General features: G+C 42.2%; 1 protein-coding gene across 4 annotated transcripts in view; it reads right to left on the bottom strand.

Annotated features, from left to right (window-relative positions):
• The window catches only part of DNAH1 (dynein axonemal heavy chain 1), a 157,140-nt gene that overhangs the window by 76,931 nt on the left and 56,905 nt on the right, over window positions 1-23,304 (bottom strand). For all 4 annotated transcript variants that reach the window (XM_085861167.1, XM_085861166.1, XM_085861165.1 and 1 more), the window contains exons 26-41: window positions 22,937-23,116; window positions 14,178-14,318; window positions 13,825-13,988; window positions 13,379-13,492; window positions 13,095-13,283; window positions 11,708-11,813; window positions 11,487-11,600; window positions 11,137-11,286; window positions 8,271-8,357; window positions 7,607-7,799; window positions 7,399-7,490; window positions 7,088-7,242; window positions 6,768-6,945; window positions 3,917-4,111; window positions 3,673-3,792; window positions 3,178-3,336 (exon numbers count right to left, since the gene is read on the bottom strand). In XM_085861167.1, the coding sequence (XP_085717293.1) occupies window positions 3,178-3,336; window positions 3,673-3,792; window positions 3,917-4,111; window positions 6,768-6,945; window positions 7,088-7,242; window positions 7,399-7,490; window positions 7,607-7,799; window positions 8,271-8,357; window positions 11,137-11,286; window positions 11,487-11,600; window positions 11,708-11,813; window positions 13,095-13,283; window positions 13,379-13,492; window positions 13,825-13,988; window positions 14,178-14,318; window positions 22,937-23,116 (2,337 nt within the window). The remainder of the gene's footprint in view (window positions 1-3,177; window positions 3,337-3,672; window positions 3,793-3,916; window positions 4,112-6,767; window positions 6,946-7,087; window positions 7,243-7,398; window positions 7,491-7,606; window positions 7,800-8,270; window positions 8,358-11,136; window positions 11,287-11,486; window positions 11,601-11,707; window positions 11,814-13,094; window positions 13,284-13,378; window positions 13,493-13,824; window positions 13,989-14,177; window positions 14,319-22,936; window positions 23,117-23,304) is intronic.

The raw sequence follows: 23,304 nt of genomic DNA on the forward strand, positions 1-23,304 counted from the left end.
AGCGGGTCTGAGTGTATGGAGCGAATGTGGAATGCATGGTGTGATGAGTGATTGGGGGGATGAGTGACTCCAGCCCAAGGGACCCCGGGGTCAGTGTAATGTGAGTTAGTGGGTTAGCGAAATTGAAAAATGGAGGTCGTTTTGCTTTTGGTAGGAATGTAGGCTTGATACCCATTTGGAGGGATGCAGGAGCCCTGTTGACGGGCTGGGAGCGTGGCTGCGAACGGTGAGTATCGCTGAGTGGGTACCCCGGGCACCGGGCTAGTCGGCCGCGGTAGGCCAAGGGTCCAGTGGGGGCCGGGATAGCGTAGTGGGCATGGGTGCGCCCGCATGATGTGGGGGCCCGGGGCACCATGTGCCACGGGGGCAGTGTACTGGGCACGAGCGACCCTCGGAAAGGGACCCAGGGCGCCAACACGCCAGGTGGGCATTGAGGGGGAGTAGCCGAGGAGGGCACTCCCCAGTTTTTAGGGAGCTGGTAGGCTCGGAGGCAGTGTAGTGCCTGGGGGTGCCATTGTTGGGGAATCTGCAGAGGGTAGTTCCTGCCAAGGGAGCCACGCGTCCCAGCCATAAAACCGTGTGAGGGCACAGGAGGAAAATTGGAGGGCGGAGCCCGAAATTGTGAGCACACCAACACAGGCGATGGGAATCTTGGTTGTTAGAACCGATAGTTTAAGCGAGAGGCGCTTGTTGAAAGCCCCGGGGTAGTTTAAGGCTAATGGGCGATCGTACCTCGCCGCAGGTACTTAGGTAGGTCGAATTTGGCGAGCAACCCTATCCTGCGCAGGTGGGCAATTGGCACGATCATGGTGAGGTTAAACCCCCACCCGTGACTGGCTCCTGGCGGTAATTCCAGGAGGGTCACGACTGAATTGTCCGTCCGGTGGGCGACGCGGTTGCGATTGGAGTTACGCAATCGGTCGCATGCCAGGCGGGCCAGAATTTGTAACAATATGTTTGCATCCCGATGGAAGGAGATTCTGCCTCCAGAGTCTCCCCCATGCCCACAAATGGGCTGCCATGTATGTCCCACCGATTGTAAAATGAACTGGTGATATCTCTTTGAGAATTGTACAAATGATTTTTACCTTCGGATGTTCTAAAACACCATTTTAGTGTTTCAAAGTCCGTCTCGTGCCCCTTTTGGATGGCTTCTAACTATTTCCATCACGCCTATGTTGACTGTGCAAGAATGACCCCACTTTTCACTTTACTATCGCAATTGTGCTGTCACATGAATATTTCCTTTTCTTTATGTACTTTTATTTTCGGATTGCCGTTAAATTCCAAAAATCCTGTTCAATCTGCCCTCGCCAATTTTGTAATAGCTGATGGGAAACTAGCACTTTATAAAACAAGGAAAGCTAAACTTCTTGCAAACTCTGAAGCTGATTACAATGTTTTAACAGTTTTTAATGCCCTCGCCATGGCCAGACTACGTGCAGAATTTTATTTTCATCAAAATATAAAGAATCTGGAACTGTTTAAGCAGAAATTGTGTGACAAGAATACGTTTTGTTAAGTAAACCATAATGATCTTATTATTTCATTTTAACTGTGTACTTGACCTTCTTATTATGACTTGTTTTGAATGTTATGTGCATCTGTTTTTCAAAGCTTGTATAAATAAAGGTATGCAAAAGTCTCTCTCTCTCTCTCTCTCTCTCTCTGTCTCTCTCTCTCTCTCTCTCTCTCTCTCTCTCTCTCTCTCTCTCTCTCTCTCTCTCTCTCTCTCTCTCTCTCTCTCTCTGTTCTCATGCATGGCCATATCTTTTAACTTACAAACTACAATCTCGGAATACAAATACAACTTTGTGTGCAGAATAACATTGGTTCTGTGGCCACGGCCTCACACAGGGGTGTGGGCATAAATTATCCATGTAAATTTTTCTCAAGGATAAATTCTCTCTCAGTCCGCCAGCAACCCCCTTCTGGAGAAACTACCATAATCAAGAGTCAAAGCTCACCTTCATTCTTTCATTTCTCTTTTTCCCACCTCAGGAACAAATTCCTACACTCTCTTAAATCCCACTCCTCCCTACAGGTCTTCAAAACAGCTGTTCACCACCATCTCTTAACTTCCCCCATCCAAAACCATGATCTTTTCTACCCCTGCTAATCCACCCCAAACCCACCTCCTTCAAATTCCCTGCTTTCCTTCCTGAAAGTCCCTGTAATGTCCATCTTGTATACCTCTTGTACCCCACCCCATCCCTCTCCCTTCCACAGATCTCCTAATGTCTCTGTTCCCCACTGTTTTGTGCTTACCTCTCCTGCCCCTCCTGTCTCCTGCTTCCCTTGTTGTATGTTCCGTGTGTTATTATCTCTTATACGAGCCTCAAACAAAGTTTAAAAGTAAATAAATAACTGTACCATGTTGTGCCACTTGGTGGTGGTGGCAGGGGGTATTACAATTTCCTTTTTTTATCTGGGCAACGCTGAGATTAAAGCATTCTTCGCACGGATACATTTGTCCTTCCCTTGTCCCATCCTTCCCCCCCCCCCAAAACGTAGGGGCCTGTCGAAGCCTGCCATCGTGTGTGACATTTCTAGCAGGAAGGGACATCAGGACGAATGGGGAGGTTAGAGGTTGTTTGAGTCTGCAAAGTGATACCAAAGTGACTAATATAGCAATTTTTGGCAAACAAGACAACTAATTAGTCTGTCAGTGAAGCGGCAGGTAGGCTCTGCTCGTTATAGATATACATACATATTTATGAAAACTAGGATCGATAGTGTGTTCGTGTTTCTGGGTGCATCAAATTGCTGGTTATTTAAAATTTACAGTTTAGCTCGGTGAGGAATCAACCGTAACTCAAAATGGGCTCTTCATTGATTTCCTTTAGCCAAAAAGGGGATTATTCTATAACGGCACACTCGTGACACAACTCAAAAATATTCATTCACAAAAAGATTCCATAACATTCACACTCGAGACACTACTCAAAAAGATAATTACTGTATGGTTTTATACAAAAGCAAGACATGTGGAATTTGTTTTTATAAACACCCTTAAAATAACAAAAGCAACAAACCTCGGATTACAAGGTACTGCAACATTTGTCATCTGGAGTGTCATTGAAAGTGAGGATGAAAATGGAAACAATGACGTCATTAGCTTTATGAAATTGTTTAAAGTGATACATGAATCAAATAAGGATATCGTGGAAAAACAACCTTCGAATCAGCAATTTTGTTGTGAAGCCAGCGACTGAAGACTGCACGAGATGGACCATCTGCCGTCGCACCGACGCTCCACACCAGAGAGAAGAGGAACCATGGCTCCAAAAGCTCACGGAGACGATCCAAGCGCTCTTTTGTCAGAGGTCTTTCTCCCTGAAAGAGAATGGGTGAAGTTGAAAGGGGTTAGCAAGGACGAGGTGACGATTTCGATTGGAGCCTCAGCATGAGAACAGATGTGAGTCAGATGAGGGAGGAAGTATAGTTTTGTGAAAATGACCTCAGTGTTCTCGGACTTACCTGTGAATGTAAGTCAGGTGTAAGATCAGGTATTTTAACTTGGTGGTATATGACTAGTGAGAGATGCGGGGAGCTTTCTCTCATTATAAATGACTGCATACACTTTATAGTCTGAGCAAAGGCACATCACATGATGCAAGAATAGTGTTTATGATAAGTTAAACAAAAAGAAGAAAACAGTCGTAATTTTACCTGAATTGGTACGAAAGGGGCAATAAAGCAGTCCAGGAGGTGCAGGAGGCTGCAGACGAGGTTTGAGTCCACAGAGGTGAGAGCCTCATGTACAGATGAGCGCACAAAAAGGATCGAGGCCTTGGAAGGGGTAGGGTCGAGCACTCACAAATGAGGTGTTGCAAGAGCTAGATATGGCTCAGGTGTGATTCTTGTCCATTCATTAATTTCTCAATGGTGATGTGCTCTTTTATTTCGCTGATACCTCCAAGAATGTGTTGAACAAGTGCTGGAAAACAGAGATGTGCCGCTGCAAGGTCGAAGGCAGTCGTCTCAGCCAGCATTCTGTAAGAGGGCTGAGCCCAACAATCCCAGGCTCCAAGTAAACCATTCCACAGCGGGAAACAGTGGCGGGTGAGGCCACTGCCAGGTCAGTGACTTCAAAGATGAGACGCTGATACTGTTGGAGTGAACACATAAGTGCCACAGTAAAACCTCCAGCATCTTGTGAGAAGTCAAGCAAAATTCATTGCATTGTTCAGTTTTAATACAGCTTGATAAAATGTTGTTGTTGTTATTGTTTAAGCCATCCTGTGCCTGTACCCTGGTCCAAACTTGCTGTATCAGGTTGGGTGTATCAAAGCCTTCACTCCATGCAGTGAATGGGATTACACTTGAACACTTTTAAAGTGCTCAAAGGGAGAAATGGCCATGCTTGGATCGTTTGTCATTGTGACCTTTTCGGTGTAATTATCCACCTTTCACACAGGATGTAAAAGGAACTTCCTGACGCTAAGCCAGTGAGAGTGACAAGAGTATATGCAGTTAAAATGGCTGCAGAATAATCAGTCCGTATGAGAAATGTTTACAAAAGTGTAGTCTCTGAGACGTTTTATGTTAACAAAGTTGGTGCCGTTTCTGAAATACAGACATGACAGGTACACAACTGCGTCAAGGTCGCCCTCAGCAGGTTAGCCGACATGTACATGCACTCGCCTTTGAGAGATGTCTATCCTGGGTTGGAATCCAGAACTAGCTAAAAACTATCATCCTGGTGTTTTGCATGCAGAGCCAGTCATCAATGTGTGTGTTGTCCGTTGGATGGACGTTAAACCAGGCGTCCCCTCTGCCAGCATTAGTTGGTGGATGTAAAAGATCCCATGGTGTCCTTCATGGAGTTGGCGAGCTATCGCCGGTACCTGAACACAATACAAATTCCTGCTCTAACTGCAACAGCGGCAAAACCACGTCCCCTCAGCAAATGGTGCTATCTGCAGCCACATGCTGCACATGAAAGAAGAAAAAGGTGGATGTTTTTCTGGATGTTCTGAATGTAAGAATGAAAGCTGCTCCACATACTTGAGTACATCGGATTCTATAATCCTTTGTACCAATGGCCGAGAAAGACACTCCACGTAGTTTCATCTCCTTGGTTCAACAAATATCTGCTATCTTGGGATATTTTGGCCACTGAAACATTCCATGGCCTTCTGACAACATTGTGCCATATTCCACAGTTACAAACCTCTTCACAATCACAATAGTTTTCTTCATTGGTTTTTCCGTCATTTCCATCGTGCCGCAAAAAACGTCAACACAAATAAATGGCAACAAGAACATTCAACAGATGACACCAACAGGAAATTGCCGACCTTGCGAGCACTTCTTTCAGTGCGCGATCACAATGAGGGAACGGTTTATTCTTTGAAGCAATGTGCATGAATTGAATTTCAATTAATTAAATTATGGATTAAAAATTGTACAACGAAAACTTCCTGGGACAATCATGCAGCAAAGCTGGCCTCCAAATCCAGCTGCAGACTGGGTATTTTCTCTTCCAAATCATCTCTTGAAAATTCCTGTCCAAGTCATTCCTGTCTCAGCCCTCTGACCCCCTTTCAGCTCCTAAATGAAGAACACTCCAGTAACCCTCTACCTGGGCTAACTCTGAAAATCCAGGATTACCACACACCTCCACTCTTTTGTTCCTCGTTTGTCCTGTTGCTGGAACTGCCTCTGGAGACTGTTCAATTGCACTATTCCCCCAAGCATTCAGACAAGTGGTGCACCACCATCTCATATCATCCCCCATTGCCACCTGCGATATTTTCTACGCCCATTTATCCTACCCTAGCCTTGTTTACTCTGCTCCTCTCTCACTTCTTTTCCTGTTTGTTCTTTCCATTCCTTATTGTGTTCAACTGTTCCCCCACTCTCAGATTGTTGCCATTTTACTCTCCTGTCCCCTTGCTCTTCCATGAGCCTAGACTTTGCATCTAAAATATCTTAAATTCGACCAACAAATGACCACATGAGGCCTTTAAGCTGGAAAACTTTCTTATGTGTACGCAGACAACTCTCGGTTTGAGAACGTCCGCAACAAAGAACGTCAGTTTGAGCTGCATGACTTGCTCTCTCTCTATCAAGTGCAGCCTGTGGCTGCTGGTTGCATCATTGGTTGGGAAGCGGCTATGCCGCTGATACAGTGTCCCCCTTTCCAGTACACTGATGCTCATTTTGCCGACCTCAGAAGGATGACAGGCTGAGTCAACCTCCTGGTGTGTGTATGTATAATATATATATATATATATATATATATATATATATATATATATATATATATATATATATATATATATATATATATATTTTAAATTCAGCGGCCAACGGGGCTTGAACTCAGGACCCTAGGATCCCAAGCCGCCACCCGAACCATGAAGCCTACACCAGGCTTGCATGACTTGCTGATTGATGTGCATTTTGATTTATTTAAGTGCTTTGTACTGTTTTATGTCAATAGGGATGTATTATTGTGCTGTACTTACTTTGTATTTACTTTAATAACTTTACTGCACTCTTTATGGTTTTTAATTCTCCTTCATGACCATTTACATTGTTGTGCCTATCAATGTGGTGTTATATATGTTGGTTTCAATCAAATTCTCATGAGTTCCAGTTTCAGAACCATTTCACTTTGACAACAAGGGTCCAGGAACATAACTCATTCTCAAACTGGGAGTTGTCTGTATTCAGATCCCAACTACCTCACTCACATCTCTGGATTAAATTTAACATCATGTACTACTTGTTGAAAGTGAAGAAATGTGTGCACGCACCTCCGTCAACTTAATAATCTCGCCAGAGCTCAGACAAAGCTTCTTGTTGTCATCCAGAACCGTATTCATGTTTTCGATCCACACAGCATCAACCGGGCCGTCAAATACGTACCAATGCACATTTGAATCCATGCTGGCTGCACCGACACGGATGAGGGACGACAGGATGCCGTCGGTCCTGCCAAAGGCAGATTTGGTTAATACCTGTTGAAGTTTGGTGTTTTGCTTAGAAAAAGCTTGATAGCACTGTGATTGTAAAAGACATAGTTAAAAAGAACCTCAAAGAAAGTTAAGACAAATGGATGGACAGTATAATGTACCACTCATGGGTGAGTAAGTCAAACTCTCCATAAAGCTGTCCCATAGTGATGGACTTGGGGTTGAGGACTGAGACATGGACGGTCTCAAAGGTACCACCGGCAAGTGATCTTTGGCCCTTCAAGGAGGTCAGAGCTTCTGCCAGGACTTTGTAGCACTGGTTCACAGAGGAAGAAAAATAAAGCACAACTATAATGAATGGGGGAGCGAAAGGCAGGTTGTCTGCAGTCCAAAATGTAGCATATATACATGTCATCCTGACATTTAACTTTCACTCCAAACTGACAAAACTATGGTATACATAAAGAGGTACCTTGGTCTTTGCTGATCCAGTGGGCCCGACGAGCATGAGACCGTGACGTACAATGGTGGTTTCATACAATTGAATGCACTTATCAAGAAATCCTGAAGTCAAAAGCCAATAGAGGCAAGGAACAAAGAGAACATGGAATGATGAGGAAAATTGGCAGAATAAAGGAGTGACAAGTGTTAAAGAACGAGGGAAAGAGAACCAGCTTAACCTTGCACATCTTTCAGGCCGAGAAGTGTGCAGGTCGCCCGGATGGCAGGTGGCAGAGCACCATGGTCTGGCAGATGGTCTCGCTCCCGTGTGCCAGGAAACAGGTCTGCTACCACACCAGCGAACAACTTCAGGTCATCAGCAAGGAACTTGGGTACATTGACGTCACAGATGGCATGCAGGCAAATCAGCTCCTGTTTGGGGTACAGTGGTGTTGGAATAGGTTTTTACTATGGTGTGGTGTGTTCTTATTACATCTACCAGGCTGAAAGGATGGCCTCGGCCCTAGAGGTACGGACACTCATCTCTAAGCTGCTTAGCCTGGGTTTAAATCCTGACACAGCTATAAACTGTCATCCTGGTGTTTCACAAGCAGGGTGATTCATCAGTGTGTGTGCCATCCCTCAGATGGATGTTAAACGGAAGTCCTGTCTGCCAGCATTCGTAGGTAGACGTTAAATATCCCACGGTGTCCTTCGCGAAGGGTTGGTGAGCTATTGCCGGCACCCTGAACAAATTAAAAATTGCTGCCCCAACCAGCAGAGGGCACCAGATCAACAGCATAGTTGTAACTTTATCCAATGATGTACAAACGAAGGAGATGATTACATCAACAGATGGTCACACAATTAGCTGAGAACTCGAAGTATCTCTGCATTACATACCTCGTCCATGTCTGGGTTTTCTCGTTTAAGGTTTCCTGCTGCGCACAGGACGGTTTTCACAGCACGCATTCCAAAATCATAGTGATCCTGAACAAGCAGAAAATAGAACACAATGACATTAACTCATGCTGTGGAATCAAACCCGACATCACTAAACTTATACAAACAGAATGAGGGGATAGGTTTTATTATGACAAAATTGAATGAAAGTTTGTTTTGAATACCCAGAACATTTCCTATTTCCAGGTACAATGAAAGGATAGAACTGTTCGCAAAAACCAGTTTACAGAAGGATGGATCAATTCTCAAAAATGTCACCAATCAGCTACCCTGGTGTTGGCTTAGCGGTTAGGGTGGTGGCTTGGGATCCTAGGGTCCTGAGTTTGAGCTCCGTTTTTCTGCTGAATTAACACCAGGGGGTTGACTCAGCTTGTCATCCTTCCGAGGAGCACCCGTATACTGGTAATAGGGGCACTGCATCAGCGGCATAGCCGTGCCCCTAACCAATGATGCAACCAGCAGCCAAAAAGGCTGCACATGATAGGAACCAATCAGCTTATAGAGCGCTCGCCAAGTGGCTTAAGCACTTAAGAAAGCACTCCAACAAAACCGTTGATAAGGAACGGCTGGCTTGGCAAGTGATAGGAAGCCAATTGGTAATGGAACATACCCCTTCCTGGGGTACAGCAAAATAGCACAAGTGAGAGGATACGGGTTTTAATTGCCAGTGGGAAACAAAAGCGATAATTCCAACAACAAAATACCGTATTATTATTATATTGATGTCATGGCGATCTGTCCAGGATTGGTTCGAGCCCTGAAACGTTTCTCAACTTTTTATGAATGACCCAAGCTCTGTTTCTCGACTTATGAATGGCCCAATGCATAAGATTAATATGAATGAATAATTATAGCCAATTCAAAAGGTCTCTTGCAGATGTATCAAGCGTCGACTGCTTTTCAAAATCAATATTTCTCTCTGAAGGTTCTTGTTTATTATCGCTGCCATCGAAGGTGTACGGAGGTTATGTTTTGACCCCTGTGTGTTTGTCTGTCTGTGAGCAGGATACTCAAAAACTTGTGGACGGATTCAGATGAAATTTGCTCAGGTTGAGTGTGTGACAAGGGCAAATTGATTATTGAAGATCCGAATCCGGATATGAGATAATTTTTTAAAGTGACTGTTCACCGTTACAAGATTGGGCCAAAAACGATATATAACACAACATCACAAAAAGATGTGGACGGATTATGACAAAACTTGGTGGATGAGTTGGACGTAGGTGACAAGAACAAGCCAATTATATTTTGGTTAAGGTACGGATGCAGATCCAGCCTATCAGTACCTCCGACAAAACGTAAACTGTTCAGCCTGGCGGAGGTGTGCTCTCCAATGAGTGCCATTAATGTTCTGTCTGCTCTCCTCTACTCGCTTTAATAATTCCTTCTTTCGGTGTCTACCTTTTCCAAGAAGGATTTTTGAAAGTTTAGCAACCTTGTATTCTTGGTAAATTTAAGGGCTTCTTGCAAAGATCAACTATTTATTGATTTATTTATTATTATTACCAGTAGAGTACCTGCCCTATGGGCAATCTTGTTCCAAGTGTGCAACAGGTTCTTTTGACGCATCCCTTTATTTGGGCGGTGTATAGGCAACAGACAGCTGCCTCAATCGTTCCCGAAAATAAAAAAATAACCGCGGGTTACATATATGAAGCTACATGTGTATATAATACTACACGATTATACATCTTGGTTCCAATTGTGGTTCCAATTGCACCTTCCCCTCCCCCAAAGAAATAAAATGCAAAGATTTGTGAATTTTTTTTTGATTCAAAACTTGATCGAATCAAGCAAAACTTGCACAGGCACAACATCAGGGTGCCCTCATTAATCTCTGAAAGTTCAAGCTTCTTCGGTCAAATCCTCCCAGAGGAGTAAATGAAACATACATACAACATAATCCATCAATCTGTTGGGACCATACTCTGTGCAGAGCGTTGGTGCTGCCTCAGCAGTCTCCTTGGCTATTGGGCACAATCCTGGACGGGTCACCACTCCAACACAGGATCCCAGCAAGCTGGTACTCATTTTGCCAACCTCAGAAGGATGACAGGCAGAGTCAACCCCACCTGGTACTAATTTAACAGACGAGTGGGATCCTAGGATCCCAAGCCCACCACCTTAAACATTAAGCCAACACCACGCATATGGTACATAATGATAGAGATGATTTTTTTTTATTATTACTACTTTCCCTTCATTATATATGCCTGGTGTTGCCTTAATGGTTCGGGTGGTGGGCTTTCGATCCTAGGGTCCTGAGTTCAAATCCTGCTCATCTATTGAATTAATACCAGGTGGGGTTGACTCTGCCTGTCATCCCTCTGAGGTTGGCAAAATGAAGACCAGCTTGCTGGAATCCTGTGTTGGAGTAGCGACCCGTCCAGGATTGTGCCCAATAGCCAAAGAGACTGCTTAGGCAGCACCAATGCTCTGCACAGAGTATGGTCCCAATCTCCTACTCCTTCATGAAATGGAGATTATTATTTTCATCACACCCATCAGCTCACTGGTTGGTATGCAGTTTCCATCCTTTAAGGTCTCCAATGACCAATCACCTTAGGCAATGATTATAGTGAGCCCATGAGACTTCTGTGGTGAGCTTCCAATGGAAGATTAATGAATGACTGAAAGAATGATTGCCACCAAAGCCGACACTTGAATAAACAGAAAATCAAGAGTGAACTTTTATTTCAAGAAAATGACATCATCATTTTAAATGACATCATGAAAAAAACTTAAGCATGATGAGAAAACATGAATTTATAAACTATCTACATACAATGAATAAATTCAGGCACACCTGCGAGCTGAGTTGCTCAGAGGAGAGTTTGAATGTGCTGGTGACCTTCTTTGCAAGAGTCTTTGCATCGGAGAATCCAAAGGAGTAAAGTGAGATCTCTGCTATCATCGTGTAATCGGGTACCATCATCGCTACCGGCCGAAACAAAGCCTGTTCGGAAGAAAAGCACGACTGATGGTGCGAGCATGTTAAGATGGCATCGCATAGCCCTATATCCCCCCCCCCCCAACCGGCCAGTCTGATGCATTTCTTATTCGAGTATCCTTAAAAATCCATCAATGATTAGAGATTTTCAAACAACATCCCCCAACTCCAATAAATCCCCAAAATAAGGAAAATCATGGCTCAACCTTGAGATTATCTGGTAACTCGGTGCGCCCTGCATATCCAGGGTTCATGGTTATAAACACAGCACAGCTGGGAACCAAAGGGATTTCCACTCCCTCAAAGATAAACCTCTTCACCTGCAGCACACACGAGAAGAGAATAGTATGCATGATGCTCTCGCTGCGAGGAATTAACTTCCACCGACAGTTCTGACAATTGGACGTGTAAAAATGTGCTGTCATACCCTTTGTTGTTGAGCTTTCTGAATGGTTGCTATCTGCTGTGCCACCACTGAAAGAACTTCAACATCAATGCGGTTGAACTCGTCAAAGCATGCCCAGGCTCCGGAACTGCACTCACACATCACGCAGATTGAATCCCCAACATTTACCTGCACCCGTGTCATCACAATACAGGTCCAGTTTAGAACCTTTAGTCCATAAACAGTCATGCAAGATGTTACTCCCCAAGACCACAGCCTGACAATAAAGGCACAGCACAGCCTGACAATAAAGAAGAGGAGAGTTAGGACAGTAGTAAAGCAGTGGTCTTTCACTCTGAGAGTAGCAAATTCATGGAATGGTCTACCTGGAAAGGTAATGACAGCAAAAACAGTTGATCGGTTTAAAGTTGAGTTATATTGGCACCGAGAAGCATTGGGGTTAGAGGCGTACATGGATATTGGCAGGACTGGGACATTATGTTGCTGGGTATGGATGGGTGATTGTATTCCTGTGTCATGATGGTGATATCTGTTTGGGGGTTTCCACAAAAAGTGGATGCGCTGTCTGGCTGCGTTCATTCCACACCCAACAACCATGTTTGCCACCCCCTAAAGTCTATCTTAGAATTATAAATGATAATAGTAACTTATTTTATCATCTTGTGTATAAAGACCCTTGCAATGCCTGTGCTTGCACCACTGTACACATTCCTACTCCTCCACTTTGCCACACCCCTTCCCCCGATTAATTTAAGTTGATAAACTGTTTGAATCAATCTGGTGTTGATGTAGCGCAGGATTGACAGGCCAAACGGCCTCCACCTGCCTTCAAGTTCCACTCTGAGTCTAGGTTCCAAGGAGGTCAGCGGTTCAAACCCCCAACGAAGTCATACCGAAGACTTCAGAAATGGTCATTCTGTTTCCTTGCTCGACGTTCAGCATTTTAAAAGGTTAGAGCACTGAAAAAACAACCATCTACTTTGGCAACCATGCAGTGTATAATGTGTACAAATGTAGTACAGGCTTGATGGGCCTGGTGGCCTCCTCTCGCATTGATGTTCCTTGTAAGGGAAGTCTTATTACATCACAAGTTCCATTCTCTACAAACCTCATGCAAGTCTTCCGAGAGCTCTTCCGTGAGCCAATATTTTGTCTGCCAATAAAAAAAACTTCCATCTGCCATCCACTCGGGGAAGTCCAAACTACTCACTGCACCACCAGAGCACCAATCCAGGTCGAGATAAAATTAAGTTTTCAGTATCTTTGATCAACTGCGTAGGAATCACAGTATCTGGATGTAACCCCACTAGTAGGAACTATCCTTACTCATACAGAGGAAGTTTTCCACAGTGATGAAATATCACAGTGGACAGGTTAGATTTGACCACTATTCATTTTGAAGTCTCACCTGGCCAACCCTTTGAGCAGTTTCCCCATTGCCAGGAAGTCCAGCTGGTCAGAGCAATTGAAGACCACTGTCTGGATGGCCAGTGCCTTGCCGAGATCTTTTGTAGTCTCCGTTTTACCTGTACCTGCTGGGCCGGCAGGTGCACCACCAAACTTTAGGTGCAGTGCTCCGGTTAAGGTCAGATAACACCTGAAGAAAATTGAGTCGAAGATGAACAACATAAAAAAAACTAAATGAAATAACAATGGTGATAAAACAAGATGAAATAAATAAAATGATAATACCTATCAGTGAGTGGGGTTATGACCAAGCGACCAGAGTTCCCCAAGTACTCATAACCGTATAGGAATTCAGCATTGACTGCATGCACGAATAGGTCATCCCGACTCCAGTAATACCTTCCATGAGTTCACAGGGGAAATTCCAGCACACACCATTAAAGCACTAACCACTTAAACACAAACCACTAAAACACAAAACCTGAACATTAACCAGCTAAAGATTAACCACTTAAGACCAAACTTCAACACAAGCTACTAAAATATAAACCATGAAAGCACCAAGTCTTGGCACTATCCAATAGGACCTGACCCATTAAAATCCTAAACAATTGTGTAATGGCCTTGATGTTTGCTTCACAGATGTGATCTCAGGCTGTGACATTGCACTTTAAACTAATCAAGTAAATGCCCGGTTGATTGTAATCAAATCCTGGTCGTGCCAAGGCTACCGTAGTTGGCTGATCCACTCAAAGTCATTGATGCTGTGCACGTTCTCAGCGGAGAGGGAAGTGGCCACGTCACGCGCGTGGACCTCGATGACAATAAGGGCCCCGAGTATTCCATGCTGCAGGTATGAGAGAGGACCCCGAACCAGTGCTACCAAGTCACCCAGCTGCATCATACAGGTGAAAATACAGCTTGGGTCAAGCTATACTGGCGAAACCAATGAGCAAGTACTGGACGGCCAGAGCCTTGAGCGAACCGGATTCCACAATTTGTGAAATAATATGGAATGAAGTGGAAAGAAAGACAAGCAAACAACAACTAAAACAAAAAGGAAAATTGGTTAATGGCTCTTGACCTGGGCTGCAAGCTGTGGACAGAGTTTAGAGGTGAGAGTGCCCAGTTCAATGGCCTGGGACACGTCCAGGGTCCAGTAAATCTGACGACCAGCAATGACAACCTGTCCAGGCCAACTGAGTACCCATTCAGTTCTTGGATTCTGTTGGGACATGGAGGACATTGTGACAGTTTTGCGAACTGTGACTCCAGAGGCAATGGCATGCAACATCTAGACTCTAGAGGTTCTGAGAAAGTCATCTTGTCATTGTTTCAGGTTGTCCTTCACTTATGTCAAATGAGTTTATGGTCAATATGCATTGTGGGATTAAGTAGATGTTTTCCCCCATTCTTTTCCCATCTTAATCCTCTACACACGAATTTCTCTCTCATACAAGCAGGCACACCAAGCACACAGAGTAAATTTGCACAAGTGCGCCAAATCCCAGTTTGAATCGCATGCCACATTCAAACGGGCACTTCACCTCAACCTTCACCATACTCTATTCACCAACGCTGCGATGATCACACAACATCAAGACGCTTTTATTGTTACTCCTCACCACTTATTAAATTATGCAAGCTCACTATACTTTCACCATTAACGCATCAACCACAATGAATGACGACACCACCTCAACCACAGCGAACCACGAGCCAAAACTCACCCACCGCTCTACCTCTACCATCACCTCGACCACACAGTCACCACAGATGCCCGCAGCAGCCTATTAAGCAGCGAGCACAATTGTAGATGATAAATGGAGTTTCTGGGACGCCCATTCAAATGAATGGGGGGAAGGGAAAAACTTTCTGACCCAATCCGCAAAAGCTCAAAATAGGAGTCTGATTTTCTCCCCATCTATCCCCTTCCCTCCCATACAAGCAAATGTAAAATTGAGACTATGAAAGATTGAGACTTACTGATTAAAGCACTTCTTCCCTTTCATATTTTCATTCCACTCAAAGAGCGAACCAACGAATATTTGTCCATAAGTGTAAAAATCCTATTTATAAAATAACTTCGCAGCGCATGCAGACTTAATTCCCATGAGACATAAGGGAAAGGGACCCTAACTAGAAACACGTACTTACCGATATAACTGTTCTATAAGGACCTGAATGTTGAGTGCAGTAAGCTTCCAGATTCGTAACAATATATTCTGATCTTGAAAGTATCCTTGAAAAGATAGATACTGTTTCTCCAAATCCAAATAAATCAGACACCAATAAATATCGAAAACATACTCCTTGTAGTTTCTGGTATTATATCAAATCATCTGTTGGTGATGAATACAAGTTAGAACTTTATAGAGGAGAAGATGCCTCAGAGTAGTTTGTAAGACGCTTGGAAAAAGACTGCATAAGACGAAGAGAAATAATGGTTAAAACCTGTAAACCAATGTCATTAACAAAGGGAGAGAAAAAGGAATTTAGAAAGAACAGTATCTGTCATATTTGTGAGGATAAAATTGAAGGAGAGGTCAAAGTTCGGGATCATTGTCATCTTACTGGAAAATATAGAGGTCCAGCTCATTCCCGTTGTAATCTTAATTACAAGCCCCCAAACTTTATTCCTGTCTTTCTTCACAACAATGCTCACTATGACACACATCTATTTATAAATGAACTTTCAAAGACATCTGGAGATATTTCTGCCATTCCTAACACAGATCAAAAATACATCTCATTCACACAAACAATTCATACATCCCCCATAACTCATATCAGGTTTCTTGACACATATAAGTTTATGGCAAGTCCATTATCTAACTTAGCATCAAATATTAAAAACTTCCCGAATCTTAAATCACATTTCTCAAATCAAGAAGAGATTGATCTCTTATCACAAAAGGGAATATATCCGTATGACTATATAGATTCATTTGAGAAGTTTAAAGAAACACAACTTCCTTCAAGGGAAAGTTTCTATCGCAAGTTGAATAAAACTCATTTTTTCCGATAGAGATTATACACAAGCTAAAAAGGTTTGGGAGAAGTTTAATATAAAGAATCTTGGAGAATATCATGATTTGTATCTTAAAACTGATGTATTGTTATTGGTTGATGTGTTTGAAACTTTTAGAAGTCTGTCATAATAAAAATTCTTATGGATTAGACCCTGCTCACTGTTACACAGCTCCGGGTTTGGCTTGGAGTGCGATGTTAAAAATGACAAAACATAATTTGGAATTAAACAGTGATATAGATATGCTTTTAATGATAGAGAAGGCTAAAAGAGGAGGAATATCTCAAGTATGTTCCAAGGGATCTGCTAAAGCAAATAACAAATATCTTCCTGATTATAATAAGAATGAGGACAAATCTTACCTGATGTATTATGATGCTAACAATTTGTATGGGTGGGCTGTGTCTCAATCTTTACCTTATGGAAAACTTAAATGGGTTAAAGAAAAACATTATGAAAAAGTTTTACAAGACATTGTTGTCTCCTCTCAAAAAGAATTGGATGAAGCTGAAGTTGGATATTATTTTGAGGTTGATTTAAAATATCCAGAAGAACTTCATCACAAACATAAAGACCTACCTTATGCCCCTGATAAAGAAAGTCCAAGAAAAGAATGGTTAAGTGATTACCAACAGTCATTTAATATAAAAGGTGAATCTCCAGAAAAACAACTTACTACATCAAATGATAAAGAAAGTTATGTTTTGCATCAAAGGAACTTGAGACAATATTTATCTGCTGGGTTGAGAGTGAGGAAAATTCATCGGATTTTGAAATTTAAACAAAGTCATTGGTTAAAGAAGTTTATTGATTTTAATACAAAAAGGAGAACAGAAGCAAAAACAGATTTTGAGGACTTTTATAAATTAATGAGTAATGCTGTATTTGGAAAGACTGGAAAATGTTAGGAATTGACAAAACATAAGACTTGCTACATCTTGGAAACAGGCTTCAAAGTTAATTAATAGACCAAGTTTTGAGCGAGCAGAGATGTTTTCAGAGAACCTTTGTGTTATTCATTTGAAAAAAGAGAGTATTGAAATGGATAAACCTATATTTATAGGAACATCAATTTTTGACTTGTCAAAGTCGTTAATGTATGACTATTACTGTAATAATTTAAAATCAAAGTATAAGGATAATGTGTCATTGTTATATATGGATACAGATAGTTTTATATTAGAAATTAAGACAAGTGATGTATATGAGGTTATGATTGATAATATTGATATTGGGTAGTCGATCTAGTCGAAAAAAAAATCTCACAAAAAAATTTTTGAGATTTTTTTTTCTACCCTTATTATCAGTATTTAAAATGGCGATTTCGATGAAACTTGGCTGGTAGGTTCATACCATGACCTAGTTGTGTGCAAATGAGAACCGTTGATATGGACACCACCGTTGCCTAGCAACAGGACTTTGAAATTTTTGAAAAATCATAAAAAATTTATTTTTTCGAAAATAAAAAATCGGGCCACGTGCGACTGTGGGCAGTACATTCAGCCATATTGTCAAAAATTTCCAGCCGGATCCTATGAATACTGTCAGAGAAGATAGACTTTGAATGAACCCTGGTCGAAAACAATAAAAAAAACGAAGTTCGTTATATCTCAGAGACTATGAGTCAGATATACATGAAACTGGTATGGTAGGTTCATGGTATGTTCTAGTTATGTGTCAGAAAGAACCGTTGCTCTGGACCCCTCCGTTGCCTAGCAACGGCCGAAAAACCTCTAAATGTGGGGGTATTTTAACGAAAAAACAATCTGCAGCATTAACCCTTGAAACGAGAATCATGAATTTTCTTGTGCTTAATCCTCAGGTCATTCCCCATCGAACGGGCCCATCGTGTCAGATTCTATTGGGTAGTCGACTACCCATGTCCGCCTACCGGCTTGTATATGATACAAGTGATTATAAGTCAGGTGATGTGTTGTTTTCATCAAAGAATAAAAAGGTTATTGGTAAGTTTAAAGATGAATTGGGTGGGAAGGTCATGAGTGAATTTATAGGATTGAGATCAAAGTCTTATGCTTTCACGTATATTGATAACTAGTAAAGGTGCCCGTCTTGGACGGGTGTCACTGGCAACATATGGTAAAAGACAGATAGCATGAATGTATTTTAAACAATATATTATATCATTTTTATCCATTGATTATCATTCAGGTTTTCCCCTTTGACTGCCCCGCAGTAGCTCCACTTCGATGACATTACCACGTAGTTTAGTGACTACACAACGTGTACCATTCGTGAGTTCCGGAGGATCCATAGAGCGCATTAAAATTACAGGGCACCCTACTTTAAAGTGATCCAAAAGGCCGGATCAGTTTCGTGTACATATTCATATCTTGTAGATTTTAGCTGGCCGGATCAGTTTCGTCTACATATTCATATCTTGTAGATTTTAGCTGATTCTGAAACTGTTAACAGCATGTTGATCGGATGGTTCTGTGATTTTCTACGGTAGTAAACAGAAGTATGACTTAAGCCTGTACGCCACTATGCGGAGACCCGAGGACCTAATATTTCACAACAAACTAAAAACTCACAAAATTTGAAGATATTTTAAATAAACAATTTATTAAAATATCAATTAAATCTCATTTTTATCCATTGATAATATGAATTGTTCTGTACAGTTATAGTTGTTCTCCTGGGATCTGCGCATCCATCCACGATCTATGTTCTAATGAAGTGCAGTAGGAATAATAAAAACAGCACCGTGCGGGAGTGTAGGTAATCTCTCCAAAGCTCTCGGAAAGTCTTAAAATGCATCACGATCGGTTTGATTGTGAACAGATATACGGACGGACGGACGGACATCGAGATCGGTTTTATTAGGTCATCATGAAGGTACCGCTTGATATTACGCATTGAAATAGAGATATGAATACTCAAGTGAGTTTATTATATGTCTATGATTGATAGCTTATTGACAGCTCAATAACATGAGCAATTTACTATGGCGTATTAATTATAACATACTCTACAAAAGGTTTTACGAACTCATCTTAGTGGTCCTCTAAAAAATGGGAAACATTTTTATTTCTTTTTTGTGCAATAATTCCTCCCATTTTGCAAATGGAGAACATAAACTGTTTAACTACCATAATCATCAAAACGAATTTTGAGGGGCCTCTTAAGGAAGACAATAATATCATCTATATTAATATTTCGGCACGCCCCTTTTTTTGTTCCACCATCAGATTTTCCACCATCAGATTACTATATATGTCAAAGCTTGTTTCATTTCATGCAGTAACAAAAATCTGATGGTGGAACAAAAAAAGGGGCGTGTCGAAATATTAATATAGATAATAACATTGAAAGGTGTGTTTAGAACCTAAAGGAAATAAAGAAAGATATAATCAAGGAAACAATAAACTTTAAACATTATTACAACTGTTTAACCTTAAAGAAGGAAGAGTACAGAAAAATGAACACAATAAGAAGTTATAAACATCAATTATATACAGAAGAGAAATAAGAAAGCATTAGGAGCTTTTGATGATAAAAGATATATTTTAGAGAATGGAATCAATAGTCTCCCTTATGGTTATAAGTATAAGTAGCCTGGTGTTGGCGTAGTGGTTAGGGTAGCAGCTTGGGATCCAAAAGGTCCCGAGTTCAATCCCCATTGGCCGCTTGAATTAATACACACCAGGAGGTTGACTCAGCCTGTCATCCTTCTGAGGTCGGCGAAGTGAGTACCAGTGTACTGGGCCCGGTGTATGCCTCGGTTAAAATAGGTGTACCATATCCCTGTGTCGTAAGAGGCGACCAGGGTTGCATCAGGAAGGGCATCCGGCGTAAAAACTAAGCCAAATCACTATGCGGATCATACGAATGATCCGCTGTGGCGACCCTAACGGGAGCAGCCGAAAGAAGAAGCAGAAGATGGTTATAAGTATATGTGTTAAGATATTGGGTTGAGAATTATAACAGGCTACCGCCGTCTTTTTACTGATTTATAAATGATAGAACTAAGCAATAACCAAACCAAAGAGTGGAGATGTAATCAGCCTTGGTATTTAAATGGGAAACATAAAGAATGTGAGAAATATCAAATAAGTGTTATTGAAGAAATAACCGGGGTAAAAGTAGATAAAACAAATAAGCGGATAAATTTAATTACAAATGAGTTGGAGGATGGTAAGAAAAAAATTAATATCCTTGAATGGACTGAAAACTTTGATGGTTATAAATTTAACAATGGAAAAATAATTTACTACAATCTCAAAATGATATGTGGCTCAGGAGGTGGTCAAATAAGAGCATTAAGAGAAGTTTATCATTTCATTTCTGTACAACAGAGACACTTAAACCAAGAAACAAGTTCCAAGTTATTCTTTGTGAATATACTCGATGGAAATGAATGTTATAAGAAAATTAAGTTATTCCCTAAAGTAGAACATGGATAAATATCCGTTGGTTCGCTCTTTGAGTGGAATGAAAATATGAAAGGGAAGAAGTGCTTTATTCAGTAAGTCTCAATTTTTCATAGTCTCAATTTTACATTTGCTTATATGGGAGGGAAGGGGATAGGTGGGGAGAAAATGAGTCTCCGATTTTGAGCTTTTGGGGCTTAGGTCAGAAAGTTTTCCCCTTTTCCCCCATTCATTTGAATGGGCGGGCATCCCAGAACCCCCATTTATCATCTACTCGCAATGTACCGATGGCAGACACTTTGGACCTGGACATTCATATGTCTGTACCTCGAAGCACAAGTGTGCGCTAACCACCATTTAATGACGTATGACTAGCCCTGACGCTCCGTTTAATTGTGGTCCTCAGTGGGTGCTCAGTATACGTTCACACCCGGAGAGCGCAGCCAAAGACACCGGCTCCATGTTGAGCACGGAGGTCCGTTGCATGGGGCGTCTGGAAGTCAAATGGCAGCATCTTCATGGCTGTGCCCTTGCGTGGGCGGTACCAGCGCCAGGGTAATTGTGCATGCAACAATGGGGCACCGTAAAATTCAGACACTCTGCCTAATGACCCGTTTGATCCACATCTGGGCTCCACCCACAGCCAGGAACTATTTAAACTATATGTTCCAGATACACAAAAAGAGATCTCTTTCTTGGCTTGGATGGCAGTACATGGTGAAAGGTGGAATGGAGCAGGCAGCTGGAGCTTGTGGAATGGAGTGCTGGGCAAGCGAGCAATCCAGGCACATATTAAGCGGATTAATGAGGACCAAGCCGATGAAAACATTAACACGAACAGATAACCCCAAACATAAGTAAGCTGTCTTCTTACATGTTCTGTCTCCCTTTTTAATCTCGTCAACTGTGGACACATAAAAAGCAAAAGGCGAGTCCCGACAACCGTTCTTTTCAGAGTGACTCCACAGACACGCTCCTCCTTCCAGTTTCCTCCTTGCACCTCACTTGCACGCTCAATTGCAACTCCTCAAATATGCACTGCAGACACTACCAGTATTCCTCCTCTTCGTCAACCCCGCATGGTGAGCAAAGAGGTCGAAACAACCTCGTTATTTTTCTTATCTTTCTCCCTGATCTACCCTTGCTCGGAATGACCTTGATGGCACCTGTTTTGTTGTCATAAGTAGGACTGTGTAAGTACTAATATCGGGTCAGCTCTGCAATGTGTCTCTTTTGCTGACTGTATGACTGTATGTCTTTTGCTGCACCACACCAATCCTTGCATGTCCCTGCGATATGAATCTTCCTTGTGTAAATAAACCCATTGCCTTGATTGTGCCACATACCTTTCCTCATGCTTTCTTTTAATAATAAAAATAATAATCATCATCATCATCATTTTACGGCCGTTTCCATGCTTGCATGTGTAGGTCGGGATTCACCTAATGGCTGCTTTCCAGGCTGCATGCTTCCTCATTATCTACACACACACACACCTCTGGTTAGGTCTTTAACTCGAACATTTCCTCTCAGCAAACACATCTCATGTTTTCCTCAGACAGCCTCCAGCTCTCCTTCCATTCACATTCATATTTATACACCGCTTCACACAGCTGCCCACCCCCATCCTTTCCACATGTCCGAACCATATCAACCTCTCTCTCCACATCACCTCACTAATGCTTTCTATACCTAACCTTTCTCTTAATTCCACATTTGGTTTCCTATCCTTCAGTGTGACATCACACACCCACCTCACCATTCTCATTTCATTTCATTCACACCTCCATTCATCCTCCTTTTTGATCACCCATGTTTCGCTACCATACAACATCATGCTTCTAACACAAGCTGCATAAAGTTTTCCCTTTAATTGGAGAGAGGTCCCTCTTGACGTAAATCAGGGTAACAACTCCCTAATACTGCATTCAGCCATATTGCATAAATAAATGTTCTGTTATTGCATTCAGCCAGCTCGTAGTTGTCTTTCCTCCAATGGTCCAGCATCGTCCACATGTTTGTTAGCAGGGAAGTTTTACCCCACCGATTGGCTCTACATGTTAGCTGGTGTGTACTTGGCAGCTCCGCTCGGCTGCACCTGATAAGGTAAGATAAGGCAAGTACTTATTGAGGGCACGAGCCCCTCTTGATACTGCTTATTAATAGAAGATAACGCATGAGGTAGCGGCACCCTGCCAAGATTGGTGATACCAATCGGCATGCATGGTTGACTTTAAACCGGTCAGGTCACGGAGTTATCCGTGGCTTGTGGCCTCAGGACCGGGCGTTCGAGAGGAACCCGAGCACTTCTCCTCGTGGTGAACCCAAAACCCCAGGCCGTAACAATATCGTTTCCACTATGATGGAAAATTGAACAGTGAACGAGCAGTCAAAGGAATGACTTGTCAATGTCATACATACCAGAGGGTATGCGTCGAGAGAGCGGCGGATGCTGTCTCGGATGCTTGCCCTCATCGTAGTCTCCACTTCCCTCAGCCAATCCTCGACATTTCCAGTTGGGTTAATGGTCTCACAAAAGGACACTTGCTCACCCTCACCAGAACGCATTGCCCAGATGGACAGATCATCTTCAAAACACAGCTGAGGTTATGCAGAGATGCACGTAAACTTGCAAAACATACTGTCTTGTACTCCTGTTTCTGCTTACTTATCCATCTGTTGTGCAGTATGTTCCAACCAATGGAGACAGGTCTCTCAAACATTTATATATTGGAGATTTGAGTATGACAATCACAATTATTATCATCTGTATGTTGAATGTATAATCT

This window comes from Eptatretus burgeri, chromosome 17 (genome assembly GCF_056783735.1).
Source record: "Eptatretus burgeri isolate ZD-2024b chromosome 17, Ebu_testis_v1, whole genome shotgun sequence".
NCBI classification, from domain to species: Eukaryota; Metazoa; Chordata; class Myxini; order Myxiniformes; family Myxinidae; genus Eptatretus; species Eptatretus burgeri.